The sequence below is a fragment of the Mytilus edulis genome, chromosome 2, assembly GCF_963676685.1.
Source record: "Mytilus edulis chromosome 2, xbMytEdul2.2, whole genome shotgun sequence".
Taxonomy (NCBI): domain Eukaryota; kingdom Metazoa; phylum Mollusca; class Bivalvia; order Mytilida; family Mytilidae; genus Mytilus; species Mytilus edulis.
In genome coordinates, this window is record NC_092345.1 from 26,357,398 (window position 1) to 26,372,945 (window position 15,548).

General features: G+C 31.6%; 1 protein-coding gene across 4 annotated transcripts in view; it reads right to left on the reverse strand.

Annotated features, from left to right (window-relative positions):
* Positions 1-2,077: 2,077 nt before the first annotated feature.
* The window catches only part of LOC139511834 (outer dynein arm-docking complex subunit 4-like), a 28,661-nt gene continuing 15,190 nt past the window's right edge, over positions 2,078-15,548 (reverse strand). For 3 of the 4 annotated variants that reach the window (XM_071298945.1, XM_071298947.1, XM_071298948.1), the window contains 10 exons: positions 11,175-11,334; positions 10,813-10,868; positions 9,802-10,090; positions 8,531-8,719; positions 7,087-7,554; positions 6,131-6,338; positions 5,346-5,432; positions 4,651-4,847; positions 3,940-4,008; positions 2,078-2,736 (listed from right to left, as the gene is read on the reverse strand). In XM_071298945.1, coding sequence (XP_071155046.1) covers positions 2,597-2,736; positions 3,940-4,008; positions 4,651-4,847; positions 5,346-5,432; positions 6,131-6,338; positions 7,087-7,554; positions 8,531-8,719; positions 9,802-10,090; positions 10,813-10,868; positions 11,175-11,334 — 1,863 coding nt within the window. In that variant the 3' untranslated portion in view covers positions 2,078-2,596. The remainder of the gene's footprint in view (positions 2,737-3,939; positions 4,009-4,650; positions 4,848-5,345; positions 5,433-6,130; positions 6,339-7,086; positions 7,555-8,530; positions 8,720-9,801; positions 10,091-10,812; positions 10,869-11,174; positions 11,335-15,548) is intronic. The other variant, XM_071298946.1, reaches the window with a different exon arrangement.

Consider the following 15,548-nt stretch of genomic DNA (forward strand, 5'->3'; position numbering starts at 1 on the left):
ATAATAATTATTCTTATAAACTTGTATATGTAGTTAAAGTCAAAAGAGTTCATTTCTGCTTGTAAAATTCCATTTTGTGCGTCTTAAGAACTATTAAGGGTTAACATTCAACACGGACACTCAAACCAAAATCTTTGAAACCCATAGCATTTACCTACTTAAATAATTTGGGGGCGGTTTTACCAAGAGGTACAAACATAACAAGAACAACATAATCTACCTACATGCATAAGGTTAAACTCGAGAGAGATAGAATCTCGGTTTATTTTACATTTTTCTTTTACATTATGAAGCATGCCAGCACAAAAGCACTGGTTACTAAGCTGATGCAATCCTCGAAACAGGTAATTCAACAGCTAGAAAATGAACATATAATCAATGAAGAATTTTCGAATGAAGCGATTTTCTCAATTTAACTTCATCAGAAATTCTCAAACCTGAAATTTGAATTTAATTCCCTGGAAAATACTAGAAGTAATAAAGTATTTTATTGAAAGATCGTTAATTTAACCAGTGTGCTAGTTTATAAAATAGTGAAATTCATTCAAAATTTTCTCTTCCAGAAATATTTCTATATATTAACTGTTTCATAACGATTATAATCATAATGTATAGTTGTCGAACCAATAAACCCATATGTTTTATCCAAAGTTTTGTAATTTTCACAGTTCTCTTAGAATCTTATCTTCAAGGCTAACTTCATAAAAACAAAACTTAACATGAACTATACAAATATCCAATTCCTACATGCAAATTTCAACCACTGTGTAAAGTTTTATAGTGATGTTCGGAATGATCCCTACGACTACAAATATCATGTTGGTTTACTGAAATATCAATTTCAGCACTAAACAGCATATCACTATAACATTGTGATGCAAGTCTTCGAACAATTGAATTTGGGCTCAATATTATCAAAATAAGTTTGTAAATATATATACACAATATAGTGATGTTACACTATTGTTTCAAGTAAGCGTGAATGTTGGTACCTATAAAAACGTTAAAAGCCGCTGTATTTATTTGCACCTGTCCCAAGTCAAGACGCTGATGTACAATGGTTGTCGTTTGTTGATGTGGTTCATAAGTATTTCTCGTTCTTCTTTTTTTATACAGATTGGGCCGTTGGTTTTCCCGTTTGAATATCTTTACACTAGTAAATTTTTGGTCACTTTATACACACAATGTTGCTTGCTGGTTGATGCGAGCCACGCTTCCGTGTTGAAGACCGTGCTTTGACCTATAATAATAGACTTTTACTAATTGTGACTTGGAGAATTGTCTCATTGGCACTCACCTGTTGATACCAAGGAAAAGAGGAAAAAATATAGCAAAATGGTGCTTTTCAAATTGAGAAATAACAGTTTTTTTATTTTAGTCACAGCTGTAAAGTAAAAATGCAGATACACCGAAGAAAGATCATCGAAGAATGAAAACGCCTAAATTTCATATAAGTTATTTATTATTTTGTAAATGACATTGTCAGTTTATTTTCGATCTATGAGTTTGATTGCTTCTCTGGTATCTTTCGTTCCTCTTTTAATATTTGGGAGATAAAATTTTGCGTTTTCAGCATATATTTCACGAATCACATCTGATGTAACAAATTATAAGCCTTACATATTTGACGAGTTTGTACGAAATAGTACAACACTATGTAGGAATGAACCCATTAACACAACTGAATTGTGCACACTTAATCAATATATTTTTCAAAAGGGAGTTTTTCCCCATGTTGTTTTCAATGTTATTTCGTAATAAAGAACGATTGCTGAAAAGAATTATGTATGGTAAAAGACTCATATTAGCACAGTATAAACGGCGGATTTTGTTTTACGGCTGGAACGAATGTACGAATATGAATGATGATACTCTTAGATTTCACAAACGGGCAACATACTTGCTTCAGCATTTTTATTTGAGCATTTAGTTATTCCATTGATCATGAAAAAGGGAGGGAAGAGAAATGAATGCAATACTTAACAACAAAGTGGTTGTACAATGAAACTCAGTAACGAACGCAAGGATAAAAACATTTCAGCCTCTACATTCCGGTTGTATTTTGGTATTAAAACAGTTCGTTGATACAATTTTATTTAATTATATCAAATATAAACATAACAAACAAGTTAATAAATAAATAGTTATACAACAAAAGAATGATTTTCTGTACAAAATGGACCATTCAAAAAGAGTACAATTTATACGACTGTATGTGACTGGCTTTTTTTTAACAATACGTGTGTGTATTCACAAAAAGTTATGCAGCACTTTACACATTGTGAGATTCTTGAAAATATTACTGATTATAAATCACATGAATTCTTATACGACTATTGACCCTTAACATTTTTTCAAACTGGCCATTTGGTATATACATCAATCATCATAACACGTGTGTGTATTCACAAAAAGTTATGCAGCACTTTACACATTGTGAGATTCTTGAAAATATTACTGATTATAAATCACATGAATTCTTATACGACTATTGACCCTTTACATTCTTTCAAACTGGCCATTTGGTATATACATCAATCATTATAACAAATATATTAGCACTAATTTGTGTTTTTGAGGGTTTTTCCATTTTTATCTACACGGCGGTAACCATAGTTTGTTGTTGATTGACTTCATTCGTCCGATTTTGGCTAGTTTTTGTTTTGAGTTTATGAGCTATTTTCTTGTTGACGTCGATTAGAGCATGTTTCATGGCTTCTTCTGCTTTCTTGTCACCTAAAATTAAAATGAGCAGTGAGTTTTTCAATTGTTTAAAATAAATCTCATAGTCTCAAGTAATGCAATGGAAAATAACAGATACACCCATAGTAAAAATCCTACTACATATCTGAGGTGAGACAACAAATCAAACTGAATTATGAAAAGTGAAATATGTGATAATAATGAAATGATATAAGAAGACACTTTTTTTTGTATTTTTTGTATATAAGTTACAGTAACTGAAAGTTATTTCAGAAGTATTTTTATCATATAGTCCTACGTGTAGAATAAAAATTATCAATAATTGAAATGGTAATTGATAAAACATATTTCGCTGAGTGATTCATAGTGAAATTCATGTCAGGATTTATATGTCTGATGATCAAATGTAAACTTAAAGAATTCGCTGAATTGTTCGACGTCGGATAGCCGATGACGCAAGGATTAGAAATCCAGGAATAAACAAAGACTTTACATACGGCGAAAGATTATGAACAAAATTAATTATCGTAAAAAATAGAGGAAAGATCCAAATAGAATATTCAAACTCATCAGTCGAAAACAAAATGACAACGCCATGGCAAAAAAACGAAAAAAAAATACAAAAATACCAACAGTTTCAAAACATAACAAATAAAACTGAAGACTTCAAGCAAAACGAACAAACCAAAGACGGGGCGTATCCTGCTGTACATTTGTTATATGTCGTGTTGCTTATGTTAGTACAAATCCGGCGATAAGTAAGTAGTATGATTAGTTACATCCGAGGAAAAGAGGAAGGGATAGTGGTTTCGAAAATTGTAACATATCCGTCTCAATCTGAGAAACAGGTATTCCATAACGGTTAACCAACTCAAGATGGCGTTCTTAAAATTTGCAGGACGACCGATTACTTACATATTTTTTGAGTCCTTGAAACATGGCAATAATATAAGTTTTGAGTAAATTTAGAGCACTCAACATTTGTATTGATATGCACCTTTAAAACTGTATTGCTTAAGGTCTATTATAAACAAGCAGTTAAACCATATTTCAATCCAAGGTGAAAATTAGTTTTGGGTATTTTAACATACATATCTATAAGATATATCGACATGAAAATATAAACAAATTGAAAAAAAACCATACACGAATAATAGGGTAAAACCTGTTATTGCTTCGAACCTTAACATGAAATAATAGAGAAACATTGGCGTATTGCAATACACATGTACCTACCTAACGCTTCAGCATGTGTCAAGGCTTCTTCAAACGATTTATGAGCATCTTTGTATTTCTTCATATTGACTGGAATAAAAAGAAATAGAGCTTTTTCTACATCCTGCATGATCAGATAGGTTTAAAAAACCGAAACAAAAAGCAGCGGTATTTAATTTCTTAATTTCAAACGATTTCAACATTATAGATTTTTTTTTTATGTTCAAGAGGGTCAATTAAGAGGTTCTATGCATTACATCGCTACCTATTGATTATTTACGTTGCCATGGTGTTGTCTGTGCGTCTTGCAATGTTATATACCATAAAATATATATAGCATCATTAACAAATACCAAAAAAAACCCAAGATTTTGCACAGTTGTGTTGCATCTCGTAAATGTTGTTTACATCTTTAAAAATCTGTAAGGGGTTTGAGGATAGAACTTTTTTAACGATTTTATGTTTGTCTATTTCTGATAGTTAATGATAAGCTTGTGAGGTGTATAGTTCATTTGCTATAATACCGATAACTTCAAATCATTTTATTGTTAAACACCTCATTTGAGACCATTTGAAAAATTCATTTTTTTAAACGTTTGCTGTATGAACGATGAAGTAAAAATTAAGAAGATGCCAATCCAAATACAAGATAATCATCTAATTGAGATACTTTTAACAGGTGTATCAGCAAACCAAATACGAACACTTCTTGTAATATAATCGTTCTCTTACCTTCGGCTAAACCAATAAGAACACATGCTTGTAGCTGTAAATTTTTATCTCCACATTCCTCTGCACATTGTAAAGATTTCCTCGCTGCATCTTTAGCATTTTGAAAGCTAGACAGCACTAGGAAACAATTGCCTATCTCGTGAAATAACGAGGATGAATCTTTAGCAGATTTACAAAGAGGTGCTTTCATTGTCAGTCTATGAAAGAATAAAATACATGGTAACGTGGCTCATTTCACAAACGTTCAAAGAATACATCTACAAATTTCGAATTCACGAAGATTTTGATCCGAATTGACTTGATTGAGAAACGCATATATATCATATATTGTCGTGTGTTTTATGTATAGACTGGTATTTTCACTTAATTAACCATTTGAAAATATATTGTTAATTTTTTTCTACCAATGAAGTAAACCATATCATCGCATAACATTCGTTAGCTCTGGAGAAAAAAAATAAAATCCGATGCTTGATTAGGAAATTTTATACAATTTTTACAGCATCACTTTTTACAATTCTTTTCAAATCGCTAGTGAAGAATTTTTAAAACCGAACCCGAATTTTTTATGAAAACAGTAAAGAATTTGAAAGCAAAAACAAAGTAAATATTTTATGTGAAGCTATTAAATAATTGATCCTTTGAGCTAAATTTATTTTTAGTGACGTAAAGACATTAGTTAATAGAGTACTTACGTTTCTAAAGCTTTTTGATGTTTCCCTTTTAACATATACACTCTACCAATGTTTCCCAATGCTCTATGTCTACTTGATCTAACATCACTACAAAAAGGCAAATGATATATGGAGGAAACATAACGAAACTATTTCAAATGTTAACCCCAATACTGCGAAAAAAACCAAGACTGGAGTAAGACGAAGCGCGCTCACCGGGTGGAAAATGCTTCACCCTTAGAGTAAACTATCATCAATTTCATTGATATATACATCAATATGAGGTTATCAGGTCTAAAAAAGGCATTTTTGAACGTAATGTTTATGAATATCTGTTTAAATATTTAACTTCTAACACATCAAACCGAAGTGCTCATACAGTATATAATTCACTCTTAGAGAAAACAGTTTCGTTCATATAATTTAAACTGATACACAGAAAAACCTATCTGAACCTTATATTTATGATGACACGATTGTACAGTAATTTTTTTTTCTCCGAAATTGAGAAATATTGTTGCGTTATTAGGAGTAGGAACTTGTTGACAAAACTAGCGTTGTCGTATCATTTTATAAGTCTGGTATCTTTAATAAGTATTTATTGAACGTGTATTTTAAATATATATTGACTTTGATAAAAACAATACAAATAGTATCATTCGTAAAACTACGAATGGATGTGAAACATATATTTTAAAATGAGATCTTCTCCAATACAAACATGACCTTTGTATTAGACACTATTTATTATTCACTCATGATAAATAATGTATGAGATTCAAAAGTCGTGATTGTAAAATACTTACAAATTTTCTCCAATAGACAAATCTTTTTGGTGATGTTTTAAGGCTTCGTCAAACTGACGACGTTGTACAGCACAGTTACCACGGTAACTATGTAAAATGGCAGTCAGCTCGTGTATATCAGGAACTTCCTCCTCTGAATACTTCTCCAGTAATCGTAAACAGTTGTCACAACTACTGCTTGTTTCTTGTATCCATCCCAGTTTATATCCTACAGTAAATATCAGTAAAATAATAAATTCATAAGATTTTACTTACGTTTAGTGTATATCGTATCATTTAAAATTTTGCATTGCATTATAATACACAACTTAAACAATAATTTAATTTCTTATACTTTTGTTAAGTTATGATTTTGAAACTTTTAAAAGTTGCATCTGAAGACTTTGACATTTAAGGAATGACTAATATTTTTCTGTTTAAGAAGAAATAACATGAAAAATGTGGTACTCACTGAATAACCCGCGTAGCGTATTATTTTAAAGTGTGCACCACATTTTTTTTTATGTTATTTCGAATAGAGAGACAAAATATTACAGTCATTCCTTATAATTCAATTCTAAATTCTATTTAAAGTCGAAATAAATCATGAAAACACGTTGATGACTTCACGGTCACATGACAAAATTATGTATATGAGCTGATAGACAAAACACTATTAGCCAATCAGAAGACGTTGTATATTCAAAATTAAATTATTTAACGATAACAATGCACCACTGTAGAATTGGCAAAAGAGTACATAGAAGATTTTTTGAGAGATGTGTGTATTGTACAGGAATAAGTTGCTGTCATTTTGACGTGTAGATCGCTTGTGTTTGTAATCCATTGATAAAAAAAAACATGTTCCCTAGCATAGATCTGAAAGAAAAGTCTTTTAAACTGAAATATTTAAAATTTAGTTCTAGTATTTCTTGAATTGATACAACATACTAAAATATCACAAGAAACAAACAAACCTTCGCTTATGTGTTCCAATTCTTTCTTTATGTAATCAGTTATTGATTGACCTGCGCTTTCCGGAGTCGCATCCCCAAACCCAGATGGTGAATCTGTAAATAGTTCATTATCCTCGGGAATTCTTGACATCTTTCTGATTTCCCTCTCACTTTGTACTGATCTAAAATTAAAGTTTAATTTACTTGGATCTAGTTGAATGTTGACTTGAGAGTTCCTCCGCCTGTATGTTGGAACGGGCTTTTTATCAACAAAGATATATGACGAGTTAGTTGTTATCTTTGAATTTGAAGTGTTCACAGTGAGGACAGAGTCTAATGACATCGTACTTCCTGACATTTTAGATTTGGCCTTCCTAGGAGGAGGTGGTGGTGGAAGTGGTCCTAAACGATCCCAGTAGGTAACTCTATCAAACAGGAAGTGTAAAGCATTGTTGGCAATAGCTTCTAAAGGGGTTCCCCATAATGGTGCTAAATAAAAGAAAAAAACCTGTTTAAACAAATGATAAAGTTTTGACAAGGGAACCTACAATAAATAGCTTGTTGTTCATGAATGAATGAAATATGCTGTTCGTTTTGTTGGAAGAACAGATGAATGAAATACATTTTAGTGCCATTTGTTTTATTTGCGTTTAAAACACCTTTATGTGCACCAGTCGTATAAAAAAAGTTAGACATATGTCGAATGGGATCTTCTATTCCTGTCAGGGCATCTGAGCACATTCTCATTATTTTTAGAGTGGGGGTGTTCGTGTTTTTCAGCTTGTACTTTTTTGCAGCGTTCTATTGGCTTTGGTTGGTGTTTTTTTTTTTTCGTTTGTTTTTAATTTTTCAGATTTATCTAGACTTATATATTATGATTCTCCATTTGGTATCTTTCGCCTCTTAAATATTCGATTCAGGACAATACAAATTAAATCTTATATACTTCATGAAAAAGTTAATAATTTCAAAATAAAATGTGTGATTAATAGTTCACTCACATAAAAAGGTAATTACGTTGCAATTCTGTTCTGATATTTCATTCATATAAACAATGACAAGATTTTTTTTAGAACTGTTTATTTATTACTTCGATGACCTACCCTGTATCTCACTATATCCGCTCGACAACTGCTTTGATCAAAACGATAAAAAAAATAAGTGACAAAACGTTTTTTGGGTGAATATATGATAATATAATAAATAATTAAAAAATTAACCGAATTTGTGCGGTAATTGTTAAGAAGAGTTTTTTTTGGGGAAAAGTGCAAAAAATAGCAATGCAAATTGTCTTTTTGAACAAATACGGTGACGTTATAGTACACTCCACATCGATGTTTTGGTTGGTCAAAGAATCATGAAACCAATCGTGCTATCAAATTAGAAAATACACAGATATGTTACAGAACAACGTGAAGGATAGGTTTTTTATACGATTTTCAACATGTTATTCACACAAAAGTACCATTTTCCTGTTCATTATGATTGTGTGAGTCATTCTTTCTCGGTGTGTCATCTTTTTTTCTCGGCGAGTTAATTTTCTCGTCTTCCACGGGCAAAATGTAATTTTCATTTGTTTCACCTTCCTTTGGTTCTTCATTTTCTTCAATAATTGCTTCCCCCTTTTGTTTCTTCTTTATCTTGGTTGCTCTAGCTGTTTTTGAGAATGTTTTTTAATTACATGAATAAGGTTGACATACTTTTTACATAAACACTTTGGAAGTCATCACTTTGGACATTTATGTTCCAAATGTTAAAATTGAAATAAATCGTTTTTCAATTTCTAAACTGCAAAGTATTACTAAAATTAAGAATGAAAATGGGGAATGTGCCAAAGAGACAACAACCCGACCTTAGAACAGACAACAGCAGAAGGTCACCAACAGGTCTTCAATGCAACGAGAACTTCCCGCACCCAGAGGCGTCCTTCAGCTGGCCCCGAAACAAATATATACTAGTTCAGTGATAATGAACGCCATACTAAACTCCAAATTGTACACAAGAAACTAAAAGTTAAAATAATACAAGACTAACAAAGGCCAGAGGCTCCTGACTTGGGACAGATGCAAAAATGCGGCGGGGTTAAACATGTTTGTGAGATCTCAACCCTCCCCTATACCTCTAGCCAATGCAGAAAAGTAAACGCATAAGAATACGCACATGAAAATTCAGTTTAAGACTATTTTCGTATATTTAATTGAGCAAGATAAAACCTAAAAAAAATATTTTTTATGATAAAAATTAATCTTGTTCTGTACCAAACATGTCATTGATGCACAAACTCATATAATGTATACTAGTATGCAAATAGTTCACTTATGCAACGAAACAATCCAAAATGGCATCATCAACGTAACCAATAATATGAAATTTCACCTACAACAGTTTCGCAAAGTAGAATATGGGTGGGAAAGAAGATGTCTGCATTTTCCCTAGAAAATGAATGTACAAAATATAATTTTATACTGTATAAAAGGTTAGGAGCATTAAAATGCGTTTCGTGAGTAATATATCTATCGTGTTTACCTTGAAAAACATATTGACAAATATAGAGGTTTTTATGCAAAAGTTTGCAATATCTTGCCTAGCAAAACATCGTAATATTGAAAAAATATTACGAAAAGGGCAGAAAAAAGGTTTTCTTCAAAAATAAATAAGAGATTTAACTATCACAATAATATAACTTAAAGAATAATAACTTTTGAATATACAGTACGAATTGAAAAAACTACTTACGAGAAGGTTTGTTTCCTATGGCAAGTTTTTCCAAGTACTTTTTATCATCATAAAATTCTCCAATGGTTGATTTGACTAGTCTACTTTCCGGTCTTTTATCCTGCAGCTCATCTTCATCATCTGATAAATCATTTAAGTCTGGAACTGATACGGATTTCATCAAACTGATAGCTGGTGTTTTGTGGATCCTGATTAATTGACATAGTGGTCTACTACTGAAAGTTGCACTTGGTAAATGTTTAACTTGTCTGTCTTGTTTTGGGTGAAACTTAAATGGTTTTGGGTCTGGCTGTACAAAAAAATTAACAAATGTCAATCAAAAAAGCGTTTAGGAACTTAATATACTAAAATACTTGCAATCGGTGTAAATTTTGCATATAACTTTCATCATTCATCTATAACAGATAGTCAAAACGTGTCAGTTTACCTATATCAATTTAGAACATAAAAATAACCATACTTTTACAAAAAACAGTGCCTTTGATGTTGTTTGCTTGAATTATCAAATGAAGTTGAATAAATGTATCTTTTTTTCTGTAAAAATATCTAATAATTTTGGGTACAAATTATCTTGTGTACAAACTTAAGTGAACACATATAAAGATTTAGCTACAATTCAAGTGCACTGTGGTTGAAACCGTACTTATTCCGTATACCATATTTTTTCACTGTCCACTCACTTGTCATTTCGCTTCTGGCTTCGTTCGAGTATCAACTCTACCCCACATTTTTCAAAGATATTTCGATATCTCCTACCATTAGTTTCCTGTCACTTAGATACTGAGAATGAACTGTTGTTTTCAAGGACCATGGCACTTGCCTAACTTTCTAGGAACATATTTTGATCATTTGAGAATAATTAGTTTATATATTTAAGCAGTGCACAACTATAATGTTCTTTATACAAACATTCCATTTAATTCTAATTTTTTATTTTGTTCAGGGAAAAGAATGCATTTTGTTTACCTGAAAGTCTTGATAGATATAATAAGATCAAACTAATATACGCACCACTTTGTGTATAAGACACGTGAGATCCCCAGCTGGTGTCAGTTTCTGCTTTTTACCTGCAATGAATGAAAATGCTTACATCTGCAACAAATATGCATTATTTTAAAACAAACAAAGGAAAACAACATAGAGAAAAATTATTCATCTCAAAATTGTTATTCTGATAAAGATGGTTAATAAACTTGGGTATGGTTTTATTACTCACATTTACAAAATTTGAAAAAGCAGCGGAAAACAACATAATCGTATAATTTTTCACAAACAAGCTTTATACACAGATGCATTTATTGACAAATCATACAAATATGGCACTCGATCAGTACTGACACATTTTATTATTAAAAAAATAGATAACAATATACCTTTGCCTCTCTTGAATTTGCCGATTTCGTGCTCTGTTTTCTTCATTCCTTCGATAAAGCCTTTGTTTTTAGGATAAACTTTGTGACCTCTACTATAATAGATGTATGCTACATCATAGTCTTGAGTCTGGTACAGTATGTCTGCCTTTTGAAGCAAAGCCTGCAATTTATAAATAACCTATACGTAAGCACATATAATATTTATACTAGGATTGTAAGCTTTATATGGAAAAGTCTGAAAAAATAAACAATTCAGGAATAATTTATGCAATTAATTCTGAACAGATATGACACGTACTATGCTGCTAAGGTCTCTATCCATCGGAGTTAGTTTGCAAGGCTGATATGAAACGCTTGTAAATAATTCATTCTACTACTACCTCGTTTTATCTCGTCTTCCGTGTAGAAACTTTATTAACTGTATGACGAAAAGGGACAAAAAAAACCTCCGAAAAATCGGGCTGAGTGAGAAGAACCTTAAATTCTGAATTAAATAAACAGCTACGACATGAGCGCATGATTCGCCCGTCGACTTGTGCAAAAGTTTTATGCAATAATCATAAATAGTTTCTGAAAAAGTTTAAAGCAATAACCATATATTGTTTTTGAGATACGGCGGGACATGTAAACTCTCCCCCCCCCCCTTTTTTTTTTACAAAAAACTATATATCACTAAAATAAAATTTTGAATCAAAACCAAAAAGTATGCAGATCTTTAGATAAATATAAAGAAGAAATGTGTGAAATTGTAAGCAATAATCATAAATTGTTTTTTAAGATACGGCGCGACATGTAAAACATCCCTCTCCCTTTTATCCAAAATACTCAATAACTCAAAAATAAAATTTTGAATCATCCCCAAAAAGTATACAGATCTTTAGATTAATATAAAAAAGAAGTGTGTAAAGTTTTAAGCAACAATCATAAAATCATTTTTGAGATACGGCGCGACATGTAAAAAAACCCTCCCCCATTTTTACAAAATACTCAATAACTCAAAAATGAAATTTTGAATCATCATCAAAAAGTATTCAGATCTTAAGATTAATATAACAAAGAAGTGTGTAAAGTTTAAAGCAATAATCAAAAATCGTTTTTGAGATACGGTGCGAGATGTGAAAAAAAAAACACACCCCTGCTTTAGTTACTAAGGGCCGTAACTCAAAAAGTTTTAATCTTATTTTCACCAAAAAGTATACAGATCATTTGACCATTATAAGAAACAGCTATATACAGTTTCATGAAATTTGGATAAGTAGTTCTCAAGTAACGGTGCGACATGTTTACGCCGGACAGGCAGACGGACAGACAGACTTACGGACCCGGACATTTGTAAACCATAATACGTCCCGTCAAAATTTTGACGGGCGTATAAAAATGTGAAGTTTTAGAACATAAGGCAGCTTGATAAAGACCAATTTAATTGCGCTTTTCATGGATTAATATGTATGCATAGTAAAATCTTATTTTGTACAAGTGTTGCATATTGTCTCTATTCGATAGGACATACCAGTCATTCAAATCATGACTGTAAATATTAGGAAGATATGCAAATGAGAGAACTCTCGATCCAGTTCACGAAATGTAAAAGGTAAATATTATTAGTCAAATGACGGTCTTCGTCACAGAGCCACAGGGGTTCAAAATTACTAGTGTAAAACAATTCAAACAGTTAAACCAACTGTATCATCTATATACTTATGAACCACACCAACAAACGACAATAATTGTGAGCAGATGTTGATATCGAATAAACCCATTCAGAGCATAAATAAACACGAGGGAGTTTCATGTCCGCCAAAAGGATCAAGACTGGATGAGGTGACAGTGAATACACAAGCAGTCAAAATGTCACAATTGACAAAATGCGCAACCGTTAAATGCCTAAATTAGACGACCTGTTTTGGGACTAAATAGGTAACACACCAACAAAACATATCGCTAGTGAGTAATTAAACACATGCTCACATCAATTCGTAATGTTGATTGTAAAACTGATGACGTTATACCTTGGATCAGTTTTTGTGCATAGTCAGACCCTTGTGAATATATCTGTAGAAGTTAAATATTCACTACCGAATGTTCATCTTGAGATATTACAAACTACGTGTTGGGACAGAGTTTCTGAAGAGAAAAGGGATCTTAGACAAACGGGAAAGCTGAAATATTGTTGTTTGTTTTTTGTTGCCGTTCTGTGTTCTGCTATTTCATTGTTTCCTCTTACAGTTGATGTGTTTTCCTCGTTTTAAGATTGTAACCCGGATTTGTTTTCTCTCAATCGATTTTTGACTTTTGAACAGCGGTATATTACTGTTGTCTTTATTTAATCATCACGTTATAGATTTCAGTTTGAAGACGACCATCAGTGTCAACATTAAAGAAAAGTCAGATAGTAGAAGAACCTCTTGTTCCGTATCTTAATTTTAATTTGTTGTATGATATGCAAGCACTCACTGAAATATAGATATTCAGTTGCCTGACTATCATCAATATGCCTGAGCGTAAAAGTAAAGATTTCCTTTACTTAGGCTTATTAATTTACACAAGTTAATCTCTCTATATATATGTTTATAAAGTATTGTATAGTAGCTGATACTATTCAGTCGTTTCAATCGTAGATATTATAGGCGAATTATCAACACCTCACACCCCACAACAAATCCGTTTAAATATTTTTAAAAAGTAAAAACGTTCGTTTGTTAATTAAAACCAATATTGATATTTCGCCTTCTTTTATAACGTCATAATTCATTAAAGATCTTCTTACCTTTTTGACTAATTGCGATTCCCCTATTACCGATGAATGCTTGTTAATGTCAGCTCCTGTGTATATTGTGCATTGCAATTTTTTACGTTGATGAAATAACAGTTATATATATTCTCAACATTGTATTTGATATGAGTTGTAAATGACTTATATGCAGTAATTGATTTCTTCTCAGCACAAAATACATTGATTACAATACAGAAAATATTTCAGAAATTAAAATTGATATAAAGGCACGACAAATAATCCAATTTTCAATTTCACTTATAATGAAAGTTTAAATTACTTATTTTGTATTGTTATCTACATCATCTTCGTCGATAATGAGAGCTGTATTGAATGTGAAAAAAATAATAATCACAAACAGTGTAATTTGGGCTAATACCATTCATAAATTATTCAAAATAGAAAATACAAAATTGATAAAGATCTCATGTTTCTTGACAAAATTTAGAACGCAATAAACCAATATTGTAATTCATAGACCAGTATTTACAATGACATATTCATGTCTATATATAAACTGGAAAAAATATTACATAAAATCAATTTATCTGTTAGAACATTGCAGAAAGATGAAAATAAGTTGGCGTAACCCTTCCTATCACTTCAAAAAAAAATATTTTGTTTTATTCTTTATTTATTTTACACATTTCCATTTCATTTACATAGTTAAGGTATTCCGCATGCCATTGTTGATAACGTTTACTGTCGGAACTTACAAGACGGTTCGCATCAAGTGACATTAAAGACATCTTGAAGTACTCAAAACAAGCAAGTTTAGAAAAAACCCAGTGACTACAAATATCCTAGAGAAAAACACAATTGGTTGCTTTTATTTCCAGTTTGTCTGTTTCGCGATTTGCATAGTCCTTGCCTCATGATGTGAGAGGAGGAGGGTTGTATGTAAGGCTAGCAATCTCACGACGGCAAAATGTACGACTACTAAACGGGTCTACAGTAAGAGAACCTTCACCAGGATAACGGTTGCCTTGTATGTGAAATCATCAGTAGACTCAAAACAATCAATGCCGGTAGCAAAACGTCGATACGAGGAAAGGACAATATCAACAACAAAACATCTCATGGAAAAATAGACTAGACAACCCATATTATTCCACCAAACATTGGTGGTGACTTATGTGTCTGGTAACGGTAAGCAGTTCCTGCCCCATATCTACGACCGTCATATTATCTAAGCATGTAAAAATTCAGTTACAGGTCGCTTTTTATTTTACTAATTGAAAGCTGCTTATTAAATTTACCGTTTAACTAGTTAAATTGTACTTACTCACAAAAAAAAACGCATGAATAACAAATTGTAAATAAAAAGTTTGACGTGGATTAGATTTAAAAAAAAGTTATTTGAGAATAAAACTTAGTAATAAACTTTATAAAGGCAGCATGTACGATATGCCTTCCTGTTTTACCTTAACCAGGAACCCTCAAAGCTTAATATTTGAGAGTCAAGGATGTATTTATATTTGATACGTTTGTCAGTTGTTTATTAAATTGACGTTATCATTCATTGACAGTATGTATAACTATGTGCGTTATCTCTTGTTTAAAGTACAGTATGGGTATTGACAATTCTTTGCAGTGGATGT